Source organism: Mus musculus, chromosome 6, assembly GCF_000001635.26.
Source record: "Mus musculus strain C57BL/6J chromosome 6, GRCm38.p6 C57BL/6J".
Lineage (NCBI taxonomy): Eukaryota > Metazoa > Chordata > Mammalia > Rodentia > Muridae > Mus > Mus musculus.
In genome coordinates this window covers 47,019,066-47,042,859 of record NC_000072.6, presented here as the reverse complement: position 1 = coordinate 47,042,859, position 23,794 = coordinate 47,019,066, and the positions used below count along the sequence as shown (strand labels likewise).

General features: G+C 39.4%; 1 protein-coding gene and 1 long non-coding RNA gene across 2 annotated transcripts in view; one reads left to right on the top strand and one right to left on the bottom strand.

The window, feature by feature from the left end:
• Window positions 1-23,794, bottom strand: part of Cntnap2 (contactin associated protein-like 2) — a 2,241,333-nt gene that overhangs the window by 258,534 nt on the left and 1,959,005 nt on the right. The window contains exon 17 of the mRNA NM_001004357.2: window positions 21,072-21,290. Coding sequence (NP_001004357.2) covers window positions 21,072-21,290 — 219 coding nt within the window. The remainder of the gene's footprint in view (window positions 1-21,071; window positions 21,291-23,794) is intronic.
• The window catches only part of Gm35875, a 34,228-nt gene continuing 12,489 nt past the window's right edge, over window positions 2,056-23,794 (top strand). The window contains exons 1-4 of the long non-coding RNA XR_869030.2: window positions 2,056-2,379; window positions 3,346-3,418; window positions 14,675-14,821; window positions 17,857-18,059. This is a non-coding gene — a long non-coding RNA (predicted gene, 35875). The remainder of the gene's footprint in view (window positions 2,380-3,345; window positions 3,419-14,674; window positions 14,822-17,856; window positions 18,060-23,794) is intronic.

The following is a 23,794-nucleotide window of genomic DNA, read 5'->3' as shown; positions in this document are numbered from 1 at the left end:
CACAGCCTCACACCTCTGTGCTGGAGAGAATTAGAGCCTCTGCCTGATTTGGAAGTAATTCAACCCATTAGTCACCCTTTGTGTGTTAGAATTTCAATTTGGCTCCTACCACTTTTGCTGCTCTGGTTTTTGTTCTTGCAGTGATGGATTTTCCAAAGGGCCTTTTATTACATAAGTGCATAGCTATTTAAATTTTCACCACCAGTCAATTAAGACAATTAAACCCTATCAGAAACATGCTGAAAAAAACCCAAAAAGACTGTTTTTAGATATTTCCCTCTCATATTTGCTTAGCTATCAATGGAATAGTTATAGGTTGTGTAAGTCATCTATCTATCTATCTATCTATCTATCTATCTATCTACAGATAAGCAAGATGCATAACTAAACCTGGTTGCCACTCAGACATAACTACTTTACTTTGAGGAAACAACCTTAAGTATTTAAAAATATTTTTAACCTTTATTTTTATTTTATGTGTATGGTGTTTTGCTAGCATCTATGTGTAACACCTGACTGCAGTGCCATGGAGGCTAGAAGATGTCACTGGATCACTCGAACTGGGGTTACAGAGAGCTCTAAACCACCATGTGGATGCTGGGAATTGAACTCAGCTCTTCTAGAAGAGTGGCCAGTGGTCTGCTGAACAATCTCCCTAGCCCCCGATTTTATTGGTGAACACACATGAGTGTAAAAAAGAAAAAGACACAAAGAAACAGGACCATAATAGGCATTGTCCTCAAATTCTCTACTCATGACATATTTTCCCTAACAATGCAAGCATAGCCAGAACATCTTGTTTAATATTTCACAACACATCTTTGTAGGGAAGCTGTCACTCCTTCTGCCATTCCATTGCTAATGAAACTTTAATTTTATAGGCTATTCTAATAATATAAAGTTTGTAAACAACTCAGCATAGTTGCCCAGTTTTCCCTTAGATTTAACAATTGTGCTCTCTCTCTGTCTCTCTCTCTCTCTCTGTATGTGTGTGTGCTAGTGTGCACACACAATATATGTGCAGGTGTTTATGTATGAATAGAGACCAGAGTTCTCTTCCTCAGTTGCTTTCTATCTTAATTTTGAGTCAGGATCTCCTTGCACCTGGTTCACCTAAGGCTAAACTGGTTGGCCAGTAAGCGCTAGAGATCTTCCCATCTCCAGCATCTCACAGTGGGATTACAGGTTCGTGCTTCCAAGTTTCGCTTATTCCATGGGTGCTAGGGCTTCAAACACAGGTCCTGGTGCATGGGTAGCAAGTACCTCACTGCTAGTATATTTGAAAGTCTCTTAAGACCAATGAACCAATTTATATTGTATCAAAATTGAATGAAATGCATACTTGCTCCACATAATCCTGATCTGAAGTTGCATCAGTTCAACTAGATGGGAACACATTTACTGTTTTAATTATTAAAATGAATTTTTTGTAGTGTCCTTTTCTTATTTTTAAACTGTTGCTTCGTGGTTTTGCATTTGGAAGTAGATAGGAGATGGTGTTTTTATTGATTGATAATAACAGTTTGAGCTTTATCTCTTTGCTGTGATTTTAGTACGCATTCACTCTAGTTTATACTTTCTAAATTGTATATGGTATTTTATTTCCCTATAAAAGTTGTGAAGTTATACTGACCTACTTATTTTTATGATTCCTGATTTTGGCATCAGGTATGTAAAGACTTTTGGCAACATACATCTATTACTTAATTATATTATATAAACATATGTATTATATATAAAACACTTTTGCAAATTTCTCTTAGCACTTTAATTCCTACTTCCTCCCTTTGTCCTTTACTCTCTTCTTCCTCCTTCTGTCCCCATCTCTTTTTCACTTTGTACAATACTATGGATTAAATCCAGATGAGCATGCCAGGCAAGCTCTGAGCCATATTACAAGCCCCGTGGCCATAATATGTCAGTATAGTGTAATTTACATTTATTCACTCATTTAACTAAGTTTTAGAAAATTTCCTCTTAATTTATAAATCAGGTGAGTGAAGTGCCATTTCTGTCTGCACTAAGTTAAGCTCATTTCTTTCCTAGGTGGCCTCCTGATTTATTTAAATGGATCAGTGAGCTCGAAAGTACATTTCCTGATCTACTTGATATGAAGAAAAATCTTTTATCCTGAACATGGTCATTATATATTATGCAAAAGATGTTAATGCACCAGAACCAGTAGAAGTTGAGTTCAATTTACTGCTTTGTAGAAATCTTCTTTGGTGGCAAATGTCATAAGTTTAAATTATAGGTCTTCAAGTGAAAATGCTACTTAACCTTTGTTTAATTAGAAAATCAACACATTGTCATTGGGAAGAGCCCCCTGCCATGCCAGGGCTTCATGCACATTAGTCAGACCTGTGATAATTATCCAAGGTGAGATGTGGGTTTAATTTGTATATCATTTTTCATCTGAAATGCTATGCAAGTATTGCAATTAAAGATTAATTATGAACGTGTTGTAACTACCCATAATGAGTAATACAACCATCAAGTGAAAAGAACATTTTGGGAAAATAATCAGGTGTTCTATTTAAAATAAGGTTGGAAATGATGATTGAGAGGAATTATAAAAAAAAAAAAACACATCATCTTCAAACCCAGAGCCCAACAGTATCTAAAGTGGTAACTTTGACCCCAAAATATTCACGATAGCAAGAAATCACATTAAACATTGTATACTTGAACCAGTCCCTTTTGGAAGTGTGTGTGTTCAATGTGTGTATTTTACTACTGTGAAAAGGTCTCTGCCCTTGTAGCATGGAGAAATTTAACAGGAAACTCAATACATAAATCACATGTTAGGAGGTGATGGCCATGATGGGAAAAACAGTCAAGCAGGGTTAAATGGGATGTGGAGTTGAAGAAGTAGAGCAGTTAAAATGGAACACACTGAGAAGGGACAGAAACAGAATAGAAAAACATATCCAGGGAGAGATGCTCCACGACAAAGGAGTCATGGGATGCTCTCCTGCAGGATCAGGACAAGAGGGAAGGAAAAGGGTGACATGGAAGCAGTACAAGATGCTCAGGGGAGTTAAACCATGAATTATGTCATAGATGTTGTAAATAAAGTACAAGGAAAAGCATTTCTAGAATGATGCATAAGGACATTCCTCTTTTAAAGGATTTTTATGTGTATAAGTGTTTTGTTTGCATGTATGAATATGAACCAAGTATATGCAGCCTTCAGACAAGAGGGTGTCAGATCTCATGGAATTAAATTACAACAGTTGTGAATCACCATGTGGGTATTGGGAACTGAATCCTAGGTCCTTTGCAAGAACCACCAGTACTCTTAAGCTATTTTTATAAACCACAGACTCTGTTTTTTGCCTACAGGTTAATACTGATGGAATTACAAGTAGCCACATGGCACACTGATGAGGGCCACAGTTCAACATGGGGTGGGTAGGTAAGTGTCTTAGTCAGGGTTTCTATTCCTGCACAAACATCATGACCAAGAAGCAAGTTGGGGAGGAAAGGGTTTATTCGACTTACACTTCCATACTGCTGTTCATCACCAAGGAAGTCAGGACTGAAACTCAAGCAGATCAGGAAGCAGGAGCTGATGCAGAGGCCATGGAGGGATGTTCTTTACTGGCTTGCTTCCCCTGGCTTGCTCAGCCTGCTCTCTTATAGAAACAAGACTACCAGCCCAGAGACTACCAGGCCACAAGGGGCCTGAAACCCTTGATCACTAACTGAGAAAATGCCTTACAGCTGGATCTCATGGAGGCATTTCCTCAACTGAAGCTCCTTTCTCTGTGATAACTCCAGCTGTGTCAAGTTGACACAAAACTAGCCAGTACAGTAAGTTAACAAGAACAAGGAAGCATGAACTGATTGTTGTTGCAGATGACTGACTGCGTAGTTTCCCCACGTTCTTCTTAGGTCTTAGTCTTTTTACATGCAACATCAGTACAACAATATGTACCCTGAAGGGGAATGTTAATAATAGGTGATATAATCTACACTTTGGGCTAGCGCCCAACTAATGGCAGATATTATGATTGTTAATAATGTTGAGTATAATAAAAATTCTATAGGATCATAGAGATGAAATCTTAGATTTGATGAAAAGACATAAATTTGAATCCAGGAAATGTGAACTATGTTTTTCACATTCTTTAATTAAGCTTTTGAAGCCTTAAACCTTAATGTGAATTGGCTATCTAGGGCCTTTAAAGAAGGGTCAAGGCTGGACAAGGTCATAAGAACGAGAACCTAATGAATGTAATTGATGTCCTTATCAAAGAAGGGGCAGTTGTACTCACACAGAAGAAAGGCCCTAATTAAGAAACATCAAGCAGATGGTGGTATCAAAGCCAAGGAGAGGTCTTGGAAGGAAACAGTCTCACTGATACCTTGATTTGGGCTTACAGACTCTAGCTGGTGAGAAATAACCTTCTGTAGGGCCAAGTCATCCAATCTATAATATTCTATTCTGGAAGCCCTAGCAGAAAGACAACCAGCAAAAGGTTAATGTTGAGCTCCCTATCTAGCTTGCTTGTGGGAATGACCTTGAAGGTGATCTTCAAACAGCACTGTTTTTGAGAAAACCCAGGGTTAGGATAGGTATTATCTCTGCCTTAGAGGACTACATCTGAATCACAGAACCTGAGAGCAAGTAGAGAGCCTTTAACATGTTGCTGGAATGGTATCAAAGCAACAGCTATGACTGCTATGTCTAGATGGCCTACTCTGACCTTGCCCCTTGTGTATGACAGCAATAACTGTTCCAAGTATTGACATCTAAGGGGCCAAGGCAGCTGTGTACTTGGATAAGCCACCACTGTGTCTTATGTCTTGATCAACTTGAGTCTCCTCCTACCACTGCTACACCCCCATCCAAATTATGATGTCAGCGCAGGCATGAGAAATAACACCCTAGTTTTCTGATTATCTCAAAACTTCAGGATGGCTATAGTCATCAGTGGTGGAGAGAGGTTAGGGAAAATTATCTCCGTTTTTCAGTATGGAACTGTATAATTGACAAGTGTTGATTAATGATGCTTCTGTCAGCTAGCCACTGAAAGCAGTATATGGAGAAAGCTTTTACACACACAGGAACTAAGCTGTAGAGAGTTGTTTTTCCATGGGTGCCCATTCAGAACTTCAGAAGAATATATTTTAAAAGTTCATTATCACTGCCTAGGTTTTCTTAAGTCTAAGGAGAATGAGGGATACACAGAACATATGACTCCAGATTATAAAACCAGGAGGACAAATTTAAAATGCTGAAGGAATATGAACTGTCTAGTAGTAAAAAAATGCAATCAGATTTGTCTAAGTCTGTGTTGTTGTGTGATGACAATGTGGCTCAGAGTTCCTGGGGGCAGGGTTGAAAATATTGGCCATCTCAAACTATGCTAAGCTAATGGTGGCCATGTCAGGCACTATCCCAACCTCATGCATTTCAGTTCACAGAGAAAAGCTGTATCGTTATCCCTCTTTTACAGATGGGGAAACTGAGGCCAAAAGAGTTCATCTACCCTTTGTCACCCATAGCCAGATTTATGGCTAGGTGACTTCCACTCTGCCCATGTCATATCTTCAGTTGCACTTGGGTTACACAAGGCTCTTACGTCTTCTACATCTGACAAGTTTCTAGGCACTGATTTGCCTAGGTATGTAGAATGCTGACTGACAGTGCAGTTAGTACCAGAGACTCACTCAGCAGAATTCTCTTCACAGCTTTGAACAGTTGAAATTGTCATTGGAAATGCAATGCTCACAATTCAGAGCTAGGAAAGAAGATATTAGAATCCATCTTTAGGTCAACATAAGGGGTATTTTATTGATGTCACCACCAGCTTCATGATTTTTCCTAATTAAAAGCTGAATACTACTATGTGAGTATGAGATTTGGCTACTGTGTAGAGCTGATCTTTCTTCCTTCCTTCCTTCCTTCCTTCCTTCCTTCCTTCCTCCCTCCCTCTCTTTCTTTCTACATTTGTTTTTAATTTTTTAATAGATATTTTCTTTATTTACATTTCAAATGTCCCCTTTCCTGGTTTCCCCTCTGAAAACGCCCTGCTCACCAACCCACCCAGTCCTGCTTCTTGGCCCTAGCATTCCCCTACAGTGGGGCATAGAGCCTTCACAGGACCAAGAGCCTCTCCTCCAATTGATGACTGACTAGGTCATCCTCTGCTACATATGCAGTTGGAGCCATGAGTCCCACCATGTGTACTCATTGGTTAGTGGTTTAGTTCCTGGGAGCTCTGGGGGTACTGGTTAGTTCATATTGTTGTTCCTCCTATGGGGCTGCAAACCCCTTCAGCTCCTTAGGTACTTTTTCTAGCTTCTTCATTGGACCCTGTGCTCAGTCCAATGGATAACTGAGCATCCACTTCTGTATTTGTCAGGCACTGGCAGAGCCTCTCAGGAGATAGTTATATCAGGCTCCTGTCAGCAAGCACTTGTTGGCATCACAGTTGATCTTTCTATATTCAGAAACAATATCAATTTCAGAGGTCATTGCTTTGTACAATGCATTAGGTTCTACTTTTCTGAGTCTATCATACATTTCAGGATACGAGAGGACAGAATCTTTCTACTTGGATATAAATTCTGGCTTATTAACACGTATTTTAGTAAACTCAATGCAAGCTGAAACTTAAACAGCTGAGAACTCTGTCTAAATATTTCATTTACAAATATCTGTATATTCTTACACATGTTGTGTGACCAGCTGGTGTGTTCTCATGTTTGACACAAAACAAGCATCTTATAGTTTTCTGATCTTAATATTTGTCATATTTTTTTCTGCTGTCTCTTTCCATCTTTATTATCCATCTTTAGAAGCACTTGTTTAAAAGTTATTACACACAGTCTCTTTCAATGCAGAGTGAAGAATCCTTAGTGTTGTTCAAGGTTGTGCCACCTTGTTTTCCTTTGTGCTTTTTTCAAGTCAAGAACACAAACTTCACACACATCTTTGCAGGGATGAGTTCTAGGTCAAGGCTGCATTGAGGGAACTGAAAGGAACCATCCCAACTCTGATAACTGGTCCTCTTAGATACATGGTTTCTTCATGGCTAAGAGAGTAGATGGAAAAGGATTGAAGGCTTAGCAGAAAGGGCTGAGAGAACAGAATATTGTAATGTCTGGATTTCAAAGACAGTAAAGTTATAAAATGTTAAATTATAAGAGAGGTTAAGGGAAAATGATACACAAGTAAAAAGCAATTAGATTTGGTAGTTTTTAAGACTGGTTCTTCAAAATCCTAATGAGATGCTTCATTATGAGATGAAGGGGTAGGTAGTGAGAAGATGGATTTAGCTTTTGTAGACATACCATTGGTTTAAGAATAGATTGTAGCAGAGGATGGCTTTCCCTTTCCAGAGAATAAAGGAGGATTTTGAATTTCAGGGATGGAGAAACAGTTGGTGTGGAGACGGGAAAGGCTGGTGGTGGAGCAGAACACCAGGAGCCCCATGACCTGAGGCAGAGGTTTTCCTTGTACCCTCACTTTCTGGGAGAGATATGCTATGAATCCAGAAATATGATTTTTTTCCCTGAAGTGGACAGTAGTAGAAACATTTGTAAACCTCAAAAATTAAGCTCACAAAAATATGGCAAACTCGTCAAGAACAGTAAATATCACAAAGGAAGAACCACATTCAACTTTATATGTATTTTCAGAGGCACAACCAACAAGAGAGCAGAGATATAGATATTAAAATAATGGACATCTAAACTATGGGTAGCATACATGTGTACATGGCATGATATACATGACAGGGTAGCAGCAATGTGAACAAAACATGAAGAGGCTTTTCTCAAAATGCCATCTCTGTGGCCTTATAGAATGCCTTATACAATGTCATATATTCCTCACAGCATTGCTTCTGAATTCAGTTCACAGCCAGAAAAATGCAACAGTGGGCCCACAATCATGGAATACATTTGTCTTACCATGTTCCCCACCATCCTGAAGCAGCTAGCCAGATAGAGAGATAGAATGGTCTTTTGAAGACACAGTTATAGCACCAACTAGGTGGCAGCAGCTTGGAGGGCTGGAACAAGTTCTTCAGAAGGTGGTATATGATTTGAATCAGCTGCCAATATATGTAGTTTTTCCCATAGACAGGGTTCATGGGTTGAGGAATAAAGGGATAGAAAACTGAGCAGTTCAACTCATAATCACCCTTAGTGACCAACTAGAAAAGTTTTTGCTTCCTATTTCTGGGAACTTAAGTTCTGCTGGCATAGAAGTTTTGGTCCAGAGAGGGGAGCACTCCTGTCAGGAGCCTCAGCAAACATTCCATTTAACTGGAAGTTCAGTTGTCAGCCAGAGCCACTTGAAATATTTTCTAATACCCTTAAGCTAATGGGTTAAAAAAGGAATAACAATGTTAGGAAGCATGATTGATCCAGATTATTATTGGATTGATTTTCTACCATGGAGTTAAGAAAGAATATGTCTGGAGTACAGGATATCCTTTAAGGTGCCTGTCTCTTGGTGTTAGCATGTCTGTGGTTAAAGTCAGTAGGAAACTACAACAACCTAATCTACGCAGGAAGACAAAGGGTAAGACCCTTCAGGAATGAAGGTATGGGTCACTACTCCAGGAAAAGAGCCAAGACCGGCTGAGGTTCTTGCAAAGGGTAGAGGAAAGACAGAATAGGTAGTAGAGGAATTTAGTTATAAACTTTAGCTAAGGCCATGTGACAAGTTATAGAAATGAGGATTATAGTTGACATGAGAGTTTCTATTGTATTTTGTTGAGATTGTATTTGTAAAGATACTTAAGTATTCTGTCCTCAATGCACTTATCATATGATGTAACATCAATTAAGAGAATGTCAATGGAGATCATATTTAAGTTTGAGATACTACAAGAATTTCCCTCATGAGCCATTGCCATCTATTCTAAATTTACAATGAGTTTATAGTTGTAGAAGGGATAGTTAGGTGTAATATGACCTGGTTAAATATATAATGCATTTGTGATTATATATGTGGTAGTTACATTATGTTTATGTGTTATTATTATCTGGTTATTGTTTTTATTTGAAAATTAATCACAAAGTAAGGAGATATGATTGTATTGTCATATGTTGACATGATCAGGTAATAAGGGGTAGACTTATGATGGCTATTGTTGGTTGTCAACTTGACTACATTTAGAACTAAAACCCCCAAGTGGAGGGTATGCCTATGAGAGATTTTTGGTTAACTTGAAGTAGAAAGATCCACTTCTTTTTTTTAATTAGATATTTTCTTTATTTACATTTCAAATGTTATCCTCTTTTCTAGTTTCCCCTCCAAAAATTCCCTATCCTCTCCCCCGCTCTGCTCCCCAACCCCCACTCCCACTTCCTGGCCAGGCATTCCTTTATACTGGGGCATAGAACCTTCACAGGACCAAGTGCCTCTTCTCCCATTGATGACTGTCTAGGCCATCCTCAGCTACATATGCAGCTAGAGCCATGAGTCTCTCTGTGTGTTTTCTTTGATTAGTGGTTTAGTACCAGGGAGCTCTGGGGTTACTGGTTAGTTCACAGTTCCTCCTATGGGGCTGCAAACCCCTTCAGCTCCTTGGGTACTTTCTCTAACTCCTTCATTGGGGACCCTGTCCTCTGTCTAATGGATGACTGTGAGCATTCACTTCTGTATTTGTCAGGCACTGGCATAGCCTCTCAGGAGACAGCTATATCAGGCTCCTGTCAGCAAGCTCTTGTTGGCATCTTTCTTAGTGTCTGGGTTTGGTGGTTGTTTATGGGATGGATCCCCAGGTGGGGCAGTTTCTGGATGGTCATGCCTTCAGTCTCTGCTCTGAACTTTGTCTCTGTAACTCCTTCCATGGGTATTTTGTTCTCCCTTCTACGAAGGATTGAAGTGTCCACACTTTGGTTTTTCCTCCTCTTCCTCCTCCTCCTCCTCCTCCTCCTCCTCCTCCTCCTCCTCCTCCTCCTCCTCCTCCCCCTCCTCCTCCTCCTCCTCCTCTTCCTTCTTTGCTGGCCTCGAACTCAGATATCTGCCTGTCTCTGCCTCCCAAGTGCTGGGATTAAAGGCATGCACCACCCAGCTTTGTCTTCCTTCTTCTTGAATTTCATGTGTTTTGAAAATTGTAGAAAGATTCACTTCTAATATGATCTTTGAGTTAGGAAGACATACATTGAATCTGGATTTTGGGGTGGGAAGACACACCTTTATTCTCAGTCACACCTTCTAATGGAAGCCTCTACAATGACATGAAGAATGAAGCTTTTGCTATTTGCCTGCTTGCATAAAAACATAGTAGTATTAGAAGGCTACACATGAAATATACTCACATGAATACCAATAATAGGCAGAGAAGATAATTTAAAATAGAATCTAAAGGAAAAAATAATAAGTGAAATTAAAGCCAATGAGTCACACTTTTAGGATGTGAAAAAAAGGGCCATTAAATGGGTGAGAGACCAGATACCCTGCACAAGAGAGTCCTTGAACATGAGGTACATTACAGGAGAGAGGAAAGAGGGGATCTTGTGTTGGGAAAGTATCCTGTCAAACAGAATGTAGGATTAAGAAAAAAGGTATCCCTACCTAGATCTCATTTTTACTTGTGCTGGGGAAGAAACTGTGGGCTGTGTGTACATATCCATTCAGTATTTGTTACTGGTCCAATAAAAAACATCTTTTCCTGATACAGCACCTTAGTCAATGTTCTATTGCTGTGAAGAGACACCGAGCAAACTTACAAAGGAAAACATTTAACTGGGGTTGACTTACAGTTTAGAGGTTTAACCCATTATCATGGTTAGAAGCACAGCAGCATATAGGCCAACATGATGCTGGAGAGGTAGCTGAGAATTCTACTTCTATATCAGTAGGCAGCAGGAAGGGAGAGGGACACTAGGCCTGTCTTGAGCTTCTGAAACCTCAAAGCTCACCCCCAGTGACAAACTTCCTCCAACAAGGCTACATTTAATATAATGCCATTCCCTATGAACTTATGGGGACCATTTTTATCAAACCACCACTACAGCTATCTTTATAAAGTCTGGTTGAGTCCTTATTAGAAGAACTTTAAAAATGTATAATATAAAGTATTCTATAACCTTGTTGAAAGTGTCCCTCCCCATATTGAACAAAACTGGTCTCTATATATTACAAAGCCCTCTCTGGATCAGACTATCATAAAAACTATGCAAAATTTGAAGAGAAGTCCAGAGTCCCTAAAAGCATTCCTCTTCTTGCCCAAAAGCTACTTCATGCAGAGGCTGAGGCATACAGTGGCTCTTAGCAGCAGACTTGAAATATTTCTCTAACAATATCTGTTCTCACGAGTTCTGCTTTAGAAATAAATAGCTCAGCCTCATGGAAACAGCCTGGTCGCTGTGGCTTGGAAGAGATTCAAAGAAAACTATCAATTTGATGATGTTGAGAACATTTTCAAAAAAAGAATAAGCCTTGGGCCTATCATAATTTGCACCATTTGTTAAAACTCTTTAAAATGGGCAGATGGAATTGCAATCACTAATGAATTTTGATCACTAAAAAGCAAAGGGTAGGAAATGCACATGGTGACTATTAGTGGAGCAGGGTCACTGCTAGATATAGCCTCTGAGGCTGAGAAAATTCTAAAGAGAGAGTACAGCTGGACAGAGTTGGACCAAAGATGGTCTTGGCCAAGACAGGAGTAAGAGGGCTGCCGTGAAAGATCAGACATTCCACAGGGGGAAACCTGCAATTTATTTGCATTGTTGCTTTGCAGAGGGTTCATTTACTTTATTTAGTTATTACTAGTTTTCATATTTTCTTTAGCAATTTTGTTATTTATACTAGTTTCTAGTCAAGACATCATTTTTCAATCCCTACCTATGAGTAAGCCTGAGACCCGTTATTCATAACTAGGGCAAAATGTTTGCATCAGGGTCTCAGCCAATAGCTCAGCTAATGCCAAACAGGCAAGACCTCAATTTGATACCAGAAAGATTGAAAACTGCAAGGTCTAAGCTGATAGGAAATGGCATCTTTCATAGTATTCTGACTTTCTCTGCAATTTTATATATTTATTTATTTTAGCCTCTGACATGCTTGATTTCAGTCTGTGGTACTTGGTGGAAATGGTATTTCCAAAAAAAGGTAAATAAATAGCATTTTTAAGAAAAAAGTTAGAGGAAGATTATGTGGGAAACTATTTGGTAAATGGGATGACTTAGCTTTAAATATGGATGTTGATTCAGAGAAATATCAAAAGCCATATAGTTTGTGTATCTATTCATTCAGCTCTCAACTCCACAAATATTTATTCTTTGGGAAAATACTGCCCAGGAGTTAGCAGGACCTCCAGTCTCTTATAATATGTAGCCTACTTTCTAGAAAAGGAACACAAAAAAAATACATGTGTCACAGGCCCTAAGGAGATTTGGATATAGCAATGATTAGCTGCCTCAGATGATGTGCTCAGAGAACATCTCTGCTTGGAAATAACAGAGGCTTAAAGAAGAACAAGAAGAAGTGAGCCTGGCCAATGTCCAGGGATGAGATGAGAGGCTATAAAGCATGCCTTTTATAACAAAGCACGTTAAAGAAAAGTCCCAAGAATGCAGAGGCCACTCAGCCCTTACTTGAAGTCACTCAAGCAAGGCCCAGCCATGACTTTGAGGACGATGGAAACTAATAAAAAGCAGTAGATGCAGTGGTGGTAGGTCTAGAGGATCAGCCACAGAGATATTATTGGATGGTGAGTAATAAAGGAAAGAGAAGAAGAAAAGGAAAGAAAGGAATCATAGTTAACTCCAAAATTTGTGTATGGTGATGTTATCTACTGAGACAAGGGAGGCTGGGAGAGGCAGGGGCTGCTTGGGGTAGACATCAAGCTTCTTCTTTCTTCTTCTTCTTCTTCTTCTTCTTCTTCTTCTTCTTCTTCTTCTTCTTCTTCTTCTTCTTCTTCTTCTTCTTTTCTCCTCCTTCTCCTCCTCCTTCTGCTCCTCCTCCTTCTGCTCCTCCTTTCTCCTCCTCCTCCTCTTCCTTCCTCTTCCTCCTCTTTCTTCTTCCTCCTTTTCTTTTAAAAGATTTATTATATATATAAATAACATATACATATATATATATATGTATATATATATATATGTATGTATATGGTTGCTGTTTTCAGACACACCAAAAGAGGACATCAAATCCCATTACAGATGGTTGTGTGCCACAGTGTGCTTGCTGGGATTTGAACTCAGGACCTCTGGAAGAGTAGCCAATGCTCTTAACTGCTGGGCCATCTCTCGAACCCTGCCATCAAGATTCGCTATTGCATGTTCATTCTGAGATGCCCACTAGAGATCTACATCAAGGTGCCAGTTGAACAGGCAGATCTGAAATTCTTGAGAAAATTGAGGTCTGAAGATTTAAGACCATGTGCTTAAACAGCATTTTTAACCATTAGAAGTTAGATGGGATACAATTTGCAGGGCAATGTATGTACTAAGAAGACATTTTAACATGCTTCTCAAGTGAAGTAGAAAATGCAGCAGATACTAAAGTGGTAGCTAATGAGCAAGAAGAAAAGTGAGAGAGTACAGGGTGGTAGAATCTACGAGAAGCAAATATTCTAAGGAGGCAAGAGAGCAGAAGGATGTGATGCAGACCTTAGATCCATGCTAACTTAGGCAATCTTTGTAAGGGCTTTGATGATAAGAGATAAGAAAGGGGAGAAAAAAGGAGAAGGAGAAGCAGGAAGGTAGGGAAGGAAGAGCATATTTCTGTATCATACTGCTTCATGTGAGGAGTCTCATCAGGAAAAAGGAAGAAAAATAATTTTGCATGAAGTTCTCTTGCTAAACCGTCTATCTGGCTGACTGTGATCTTCTGTCTGCCTTGGTCTTTTCCTACTGAGATTTTGTAGTCCAGATAATACTTTCCAGGGCTGTTTCATGTCCTGCCTGACTTCCAGCTCTTGGCCAGCCCAAGGTCTTACTACAGACTCCATAACCAGCCATGATCAATGCTTTGATACATGTTGGGGTGTACAAAGCAGGGTCAGGGTGGATTCTTCCCTGAAGCAGGAGTAGCTTTTGTTTGTGGTGTCTAAAGCTAAAGAGAGCACCTGCCTTTGACACATATTACCAAATATCAGTGGGCCACTGTATTAGCTTAGATGAAGAATTCTCTAATAGATTAACTGACTAGATGGCCTCAACATCTTTCAGTTTGCCTGAATTAGAGACAGGCTTTTTTCTAGACTCTTGACCTCTGATTTAAGCATGTTTCCTTGAAAAATCTTGGAGTAATTGTTTATTTTTCTCCTATCCTTTTGCCCTGTGAATCTTTAAAAAAAAAAAAAAAGCCTTTGGAGGAAGTTTTGCAACTCAAGAATAGCTTCCTCTGGGAGCCATTCTTTGAAATATAAACATCAGTGAAGGTGACATCTCATCTCTTCAACTCCCTGGGAGGTCAGAAGCCTCACTTACCCAGGATTTCTTGTTCCAAGTTACAAAATTACCCAACTCATGAAGACAGGAGAAATTTCACATTTTCTTTAAATACAAATAGTTGACAAACAGATCCAGCCTACAAGCTTCTTCATCATAACTTCTAAAAGACTGAAACATGTGTTTATGAATTTTTAAGCATAATGGAAAGCAAAATTAAATCCAATAAAAAATATATTTCTCTTGCTTTCCTTGGGATGGAGTTGAACCTTGACTGAATCCAGCCTTTTATGTCCTGTTGCAGTGGTCTGCTGTAGAATCCCCCTTGCCTGGAGAATCTTTGCCAAGTACAATCTTTGCTTTGACAAGATGGATGGATAAGGGCTGAATTTCTGGTCAGACTATCTGTAGTCAAATCTCTTCCTATCTTTCACTTGGCATGTGGCCTTAGGTAAGTTAATTAATCTTTAGCTTTAGTTTCTTTCTATATAAGTGAAACAGGAAGCAGCAATTGCTTCTCCTCTGTAGAGTCCTAAGGTAAGGTAAAGTGTGTATTGCTCTTAGCCTTGAGATTTCAAGGACCTCCTAGCTAGCACTCATGCTGTTGCTTTGGGGCCATGCTTGCAGAAAATGGGGCATAAGGATATATTCTACTATAATTACTATAATTTAGGATATATATATATATATATATATATATATATGGACTCTTATATGCTTATTATAAACTTTTAAAGTCTGAGAGATGTCAATGAGATGTCAATTTTGGTCATCTACAGATTTGCATGTACTTCATGACTGGAATTCCAACTTTCTGCCTTGTGCCCAATCCCTCCCACTCCCCTTCACTGACTTTCTCTTTACTCTCTCAATCACTTGGCATTCAGATGGTGCTAAAGCTATCCATCTGTGAATTTGGAACGGAGATGCTTGAGGAGCAGCTGACCAAACAAGCCCTGTTATTGAGTTGGTGGAAACTGGGTTGTTTTATGGCCTTGCCCTCTAAGCTTAGCTCAGAGAGCTTTCTCAGGCATTCAGTCTTCATTGACTTATAAATCGTTTAATGAATCTTAGTTTTTCTGTGAACTTGCACTGCCATTTAGGTGAGAGAAGGCAGTAGATTAATATTGTTAGTGAATGAGGGGCATCCACAAGAGTTGTTTTCCCACAGTATATTCACTTGGGTTCTTCACATAGCTCAAAAGAACTTGAGGCCTAAGAAGGATTTCTCAGCTCCTTTGAGCCTCATCTTTCACCAAGATGCCACTGTTTAGCTTCTGAGGAAGTCTGAGCTATATGCCTTGAGTCTGAACATTGGTAGTTAACTCAGCCTTCCTCTTTAGGAGCCGCTGAGCAGTCAATGTCTACCTGAAGCTTGGGACGCAGATTTCAGATCTCTGACTTCCTCTTAAAACTTCTGCTAAGAGTCACCCACTGTGGCTCATGCACCTTGCTGGCTGCAGGATGACCTGCATCCTAAGAAGCATCCTCAGCTCCCTTCTATGGCATATACTCGTCAATAGGGCCAAGAGCTGGAGCCCAACATATACCTTCTTCCTCCTCAGCTGTCACTGGGGTCCTAGCTGTGTGGGTTTCAGGCTCTCTGGTACTTCTCTGTTCCAGAGAACTTGGGCTGATCTAGCTTTCTTCAGGCTTAGATAATAGTATGAGTATATTTGGTGCAGGATTGTAGTCTGAACACCAGGCCTGGTTGAGACTCTAGTTCTCATATGGTATAAATATATCTGCCAGGCCAAGCTGAGATGTTATGTGGCAACACCTTTTTTTGTGTTGAAAAAATGGGTTAAAGTTTCTTAGATTATTCGGAAGAAATACCAGCAACTGCCTGTTTCCTCTTGCATCACTTTTAATTTATTTTTTTCCCTCCTACTTTTCTGCTAGACTAGAATCATGGCTGAATTCTTATCTCATCCAAATGACCTGCGTTAGCTCTTTGGGGATGTCAGGATCCAATTATATTTAGCTTCACAAGTGAGAACATGTCTTTTCTGCTTTTTCAGTTGCTTTGAAAAAGGAGATATGAATCTGGCCTTGCTAGTATGGGGGGGTGGTGGAGACCTCCGTGGCATCCTCTCTGTGTGTAACTCTAAGAACTCCCTTCTGCCTCTTTCAGACTTAAGTGGTGTCAAAGTTCCTTTTCCTTAGAACCCCTTGGGAGTCCATGGGTGATGCTGCCCCATGTCTTAGCTGTATACAGTGGCACTGGGGTAAAATTTTCTGGTAGACTTTTATTTGCTTTGTTAGCTTACTGGGGGAAATCCCTAGGCCCTGGTTTGCTGCTCTGTGGCTACTGTGGTAGGTGTATGTGAAGTGCTTGAGGGACTGACTGCGTGAGAGTGTTCTGCTAGGGCAGACACAGAGAGATAATCACATTTCAAGTTGGTGTTTTGAGAAAGAAGAGACTTCCAACTCTTTTAGTTGGAAGAGTTTCTTTTAAGTGCACAAGGGAAAAGGAAAGTAAAGGGGATAAAGAACAAAGGGCATGAAGAAAAGTATCTCAAATTAAAGTTGTGTTGTCTGTATTCCAAGTATCCTGCTGAGAAATTTATATTCAATAATCTCATTGCACACCAAGTTATATGCAATAACCTCATTGAATACAGAAGTTGTATTCCCATGAAATCCACAGCTATTAAATGCATTGCCGTTGGTCTCCAAAGTTGGCAGAGGTAGGATTCAAAGCCCATGTTGGTAACCACATAACACTATGGGGAATGTTGACCACTTAGCCAACCCTGCTAATCACACGTTCATAAGTATCTAAAGTTGAAAGACCCTTGGGGGTAAATTATCTAACTCCTTTCTAGACATATAAGAAAAGATAGGTATGTAGTGGTAGTTGTTTTGAAAAAGGAAATTTTTATTAGAGTTGAACTGAGACAAATGCCCAACTTGCTGACTGTAGAGCTGTTAAACTTGTCCTTCTTTTGGGGACAATGCTCCTCTCTGCTGACCCTGGGCTGGGCATCTACTATAGAAAAATATTCCCTGGGTTGCCTCAACTAGCTCATGCCTAGGAGATATGCTTTGTGCCCACTTCTAAGATAACAGGAAATTAAAAACTGGAACTGGGGACTTAGCTTTTGTTATCAAGTGACAATAAGTTGCTAACCCACCACATTAGTTCATTTTCTGAAAACTTCCCTTTGTAAGGTCACCAATGGTTTCATTATTGTTAGATCGAAAGATTCTAGCTTTAAAAAAATTAATGGTCATTGATATTATTTGATACTGCTTTTTTCATAAAACTTCTCTGGAGACATTGCCCTCTCCTCATTTTCCTTAGCTCTTTGTATTTTTCTTTATTCTAGCAAGATACTTATTCTTTTGCCCCTTGCATTTCATTACTGTGAAGAGTTCAGACTTTGCCTCCATTTTTTCTCTTCTAATGACAATTTTAGGTCATCTTCTTAAAATATCTTCATAGTAAATATTCCCATTGTTTTCATTTTTCAACCTTACCAGGTTTCCAGCATTCTTCTAGGCAACTCTAATGAGTGGGAAGAAAGGAAGAAAACTAGAGTTGGACGTCTCCATCCAGGAGAAAGGTCAGGAAGATGAGTCAAGTTGAGTCCGTAACCCAAGCAGACCATGTCCTGCATTCTGGGAATGGGTAGAATTTATGAAGAAACTCAGATCAGGTCACTAAGGCATGATATATTAATGAGGTAAGATATATTCACTACGTTCAGTAGGAATCATTGGACAATTTAATTAGTATAAAGGAAAATGTGTGATTTATCACGCAGCACTCAAGGGAAAAAAATGGAAGATGTTGGGTTCCCAGTGGGTTTGAGGGCTTTTAAGAATTGGTGTGTAGTCCCTGTAGGTAGTGATAGGTTTCTTGAGCTCTATCACACACTTGGCCTATGCTCACCTCCACTCTTTCCTTTCTCTGTCATGCTTTATCCCACTATTCCTATTCATTTCCCCAGAGAGACTTATTTTTTTTTTTTTACTTTCATGTCAGATCTCTAAAAATGACTTTTACAAAATATAGGATCTATAAACGAGAGAAAACATGATATTTATCTTTCAGTGTCTGGTGTATTTTGTTTAATATGATGATCTTCATTGCATCCATTTCTTGTAACTGACATAATTTTGTTCTTTCTTATGGCTGAATAAATCTCTACTATGTATATATGCCACATTTCCCTCCATCTGTTGATATATGCTGCTGCTTCTGTAACTTTCCTATCATGAATAGTGCAACAATAAACATAGGTATATTGATTCAGAGTTCTCCAGGTGTATATGGAGGAGTGACACAGCTGGTGATTATTTTTAAACCTACCACTCCTTCCAGGTCCCCTGACTCATGTAATTTATTCACAAAACAGTATCACTTTCAAAGCTCACTTTTTATCACATTTGTCCTGTAGTCTTCCTAAAACATACCAAAGGAATGTATTTTGTCTTTTAAAAATGGCTTTCTAGAATGCTAGCATTTTTGTTTGTTTGTTTGTTTTGTTTTTCAAGACAGGGTTTCTTTGTATAGCCCTGGCTGTCCTGGAACTCACTTTGTAGACCAGGCTGGCCTCGAATCCAAAAATCTGCCTGCCTCTGCCTCCCGAGTGCTGGGATTAAGGCATGCACAATCATGCCCGGCTTAAGTGGATATTAGCACAGAAACTTAGAATACCCAAGATATAAGATATAATTTGCTAAACACATGAAACTCAAGAAGAACGAAGACCAAAGTGTGGACACTTTGCCCCTTCTTAGAATTGGGAACAGAACACCCATGGAAGGAGTTACAGAGACAAAGTTTGGAGCTGTGACGAAAGGATGGACCATCTAGAGACTGCCATATCTGGGGATCCATCCCATAATCAGCTTCCAAACGCTGACACCATTGCATACACTAGCAAGATTTTGCTGAAAGGACCCAGCTATAGCTCTCTCTTGTGAGACTATGCCAGGGCCTAGCAAACACAGAAGTGGATGCTCACAGTCAGCTATTGGATGGATCACAGGGCCCCCAGTGGAGGAGCTAGAGAAAGTAACCAAGGAGCTAAAGGGATCTGCAACCCTATAGGTGGAACAACAATATGAACTACCCAGAACCCCCCCAGAGCTTGTGTCTCTAGCTGCATATGTAACAGAAGATGGCCTAGTCGGCCATCAGTGGAAAGAGAGGCCCATTGGACTTGCAAACTTTATCTGCCCCAGTACAGGGGAATGCCAGGGCCAAGAAGTGGGAGTGGGTGGGTGGGGGAGTGGGTGGGGGACTTTTGGGATAGCATTGGAAATGTAAATGAAATAAATACCTAATAAAAAAACAAAATAAATAAAAAATGGCTTTCTAATATTTTCCATATACCTGAACACAACTATGAAAGACATTGAAGATATTCTGGCCCTTCTAACCCTTGGCAAGCCTCTACTATCAGGAGACAAGTATGACAAATTGACTAGCAACTTGGTCACACCAATGTTTTCTTGCTGGGAGGTTACCACTGGTAAAAGAATTGATCAATGAACTCTCAGAAACCCAGAGAGGGAGTCTAAAATGGTTCATATTCACCAAGGCTTTCAGATTTTTTTATACAACTAAGGGGCTGTTGCTAATTTTCAAAATTATAAATAGTATTAGAATAAAATATAAAAAATGCAACTGGTCATATGAATAATTATTATCTTGAAATAATTTTAAGTTAATCTGGAGAGTGTTAAAAGTAGACATTTTGGTTCAGGGACCATTATAAAAGTGTGGGTGGATAGAGAGTCAGAGGTAGTGGATGACTCCAGTGGAGTAGTATTTTGCAGAAACAACAGTTCACTTGCACACATGAACTCCCAGTGACTGTAACTGTAGATACAATATCTACATAAGATAAGGCCATAGATGAAGGAGGGGGTGATGAAGTCCTTCTCCTTTCTGAGAAACTATTACAAATTGTTGACTGCTGTGAGGAGAGTCAGTTTTCCTTAGGGATGCAGCACCGAGAGGCTACCTGGCTCTAGAAGATGGCCCTGTATTCTTACAGATACTGGCAGTAATAAGTGGAGTCACTGGATATAAAAGAGAACATATGGATTTGGGAAGGAAGAGTGGATGAAGGATATGAAAGAAACTAGAGAGAAGGAAATGGAGGTAGATTTGATCAAAATACATTATATTCATGTACAAAATTCTTATTTTTTCTAAAGCAAAAGTACTGGTGAAATAGATTAGCCTTTGTAGCTGGATCCAGTTTTTTCATAGGTGGGTTTTTTTTTTTTTCTGTGTTAATCATCAACCTCTTTTCCATTTAGAGGGATACTATACCAGGTGAAATCTTCACTCTTTTCTGTCTAGATCACTATGCAAAGAAAAATATGAATTCCTATTTATCTTTTAAGGCAATTTGAATGTGGCTTTCCTCTTTCCCTTTCTCTATCATTTCAAGCACACTTGAGCTTATAGAGCCTTTCAGCTTTCCCTCCCTCCCTCCCTCCCTCCCTCCCTCCCTCCCTCCCTCCTTCCCTTCTTCCTTCCTTCCCTCCTTCCCTTCCTCCCTTCCTTCCCTCCTTCCTTCCTCCTCTTCCATTCATAAGTTCTTTATGTCTGTCTTAGAGAAGAAATGTTAATTCGAAAAGGGCCTCTATTTCTCCACAGGCTGTTTGTTTTTTCCATGTGAAGTTCCCTAAAACCAACAGAGAGATAAGTCATGATTGTCTTTTGATTCACTCACCAACAAACAGCTGACTGTAGAGTTCCAGGCGGGTATGACCTTCAGTCGGGGCTTTTCGGATTTGCTGGGGCAGGCGATCCACCTGGAGACTGGCCTGCTTGACATTCCTCTCTGCAGTGACCCGATGCCACTGGTCATCATTGAGAGGTGAAGGTGACCTCACCACGATCTCCACTGGCCCGTTTCCAACATCAAATGAAAAGGACACTTCTGTGGCAGCTGTAGGAGCACAAAGCATGAAAGATACATGAGTATTTCTCCCAGTTACCAAATAACAGTGGATTGTAGAGGGAAGTTACACAGCTCAATGCCAAAGCCAATGGGGGAAAGATAAACATGAATTCATTATTGTCAGTAACCAAGAAGAAGAAAAAAAAATAAATTTCTCTTGAGGGTGGAGTGTCTATGTGCAGGCATTCATTTAATTTCTTCATTTAATTCCCAGAAAACTTCTAAGAAGTTACCACCATCAACTCCAGAGAAGAAAACTGAAGCCCAGGAAAGTTGGCAATAAGATATTCTTGTTGCTAAAGGTGCAATAGTGGCACTCATATCTTAGTGGTAACTAACAGCATCCTAATTGAATTCAAGTCCTGTATAACAGGGGAGAAATCATACCTGGTAGTGGAAACTTAGCAAACTACCCAGGGGTAGTGAAGTTATAGATATTACAGGAGAATTTACAACTGAAATTTTACTATACCAGCATAAATCTTAACTCCACTCTATAAATACTTATCCTTAAACCTATAGATAAATATAGTTCTCAATCCTCATCAAAGAAGCTTTGATTTGCAGCACATGGAGACATCACAGAAAACCACATCGGGCCAAAATATAGAGAGTAACTAGTGATAAGATGTCCAGCCCCAGTTGATACATCTAAAACACACCCCTACACCTAAGGCTCAGAGAACATTGAAGAAAAGGGAGCAGAAAGACTTTAAGAGTCAGAGTACCCAAAGGTCTGCAGTAAAATTATGCCTTCTAGAAATGGCAGGGGAATTATGATACCATAACAATATGGCTGCTTAACAATATAAAATTAACTCAAACAAATCAGTATCCTTCCTCTAGTCAAAGAATAAACAGGCTGAGAAAGAAATTAGGGAAACGATACCCTTCACAATAGTCACAAATAATATTACATACCTTGGTGTAACACAATAACTCTTAGTCTCTGAAGAAAGACATCGAAGAAGATCTCAGAAGATGGAAAGATATCCCATGCTCATGGATTGGTAGGGTTAATATAGAAAAAATGGTGATTGTGCCAAAAGCAATCAATTCATCATAGACTTAGAGAAAGCAATTTGCAAATTCATTTGGAATAACAAAAAACAAAACAAAAATACAACCCAGGATAGTGAAAACTATTCTCAATAATAAAAGAACTTTTTATTATTAAGAATAATAAATAAATATTCTCAATAATGGGGAAATCACCATTCCTGACCTCAAGCTGTATTACAGATCAATAATGATAAAAACTGTATGGTATTGGTACAGAGACAGGCAGAAAGATCAGTGGAAGACCCAGAAATGAACCGATATAGGTATGGTCACTTGATCTTTGACAAAGCGGCTAAAAATATTCAGTGGAAAAAACAGCATTTTCAAAAAATGGTGCTGATTCAACTGGAGATCAGCATGTAGAAGAATGCAAATCAATCCATTCTTATCTACTTGTACAAAGCTTAAGTCCAAGTAGATGAAGATCCTCCACATAAAACTAGATACACAGAAACTTACACATAAAACTAGATACACTGAAACTTACAGAGAAGAAAGTGGGGAGAGCCTTGAACACATGGGCACAGGGAGAAAATTCCTGAACAGAACACCAATGGCTTATGCTCTAAGATCAAGAACTGACAAATGGGACCTCATAAAATTGCAAAGCTTCTGTAAGGCAAAGGATACTGTCAATAGAACAAAAAGGCAACCAACAGATGGGAAATGATCTTTACCAATTCTACATCTTATAGAGGGCTAATATCCAATATATACAAAGAACTCAAAAGTTAGACTCCAGAGAACCAAATAACCCTATTAAAAATGGGGTACAAAGCTAAACAAAGAATTCTCAACTGAGGAATAGCAAATGACCAAGAAGCACCTAAAGAAATGTTCAATATCTTTAGTCATCAGGGAAATGCAAATCAAAACAACCCTGAGATTCCACCTCACACCAGTCAAAATGGCTAAGATCAAAAACTCAGGTGGCAGCAGATGCTGGTGATGATGTGGAGAAAGAGGAACACTCCTCCATTTTTGGTGGGATTGTAAGCTGGTACAACCACTCTGGAAATCAGTCTGACAGTTCTTTAGAAAATGGGACATAGTATTACCTGAGGACCCAGCTATACCACTCCTGGGCATATACCCAAAAGATGCTCCAACATATAACAAAGATACATGTTCCACTATGTTTATAGCCTTATTTATAATAGTCAGAAGCTAGAAAGAACCCAGATGTCCTTCAACAGAGGAATGGATACAGAAAATCTGTTACTTTTCCACAATGGAGTACTACTCAGCTATTAAAAACAATGAATTCATGAAATTCTTAGGTAAATGGATGGAACCAGAAAATATCATCCTGAGTGAGGTAACCCAATCACAAAAGAACACACATTGATATGCACACAATGATAACTGGATATCAGTCCAAAAGCTCAGAATACCCAAGTTACAATTCAGAGACCACATGAAGCTCAAGA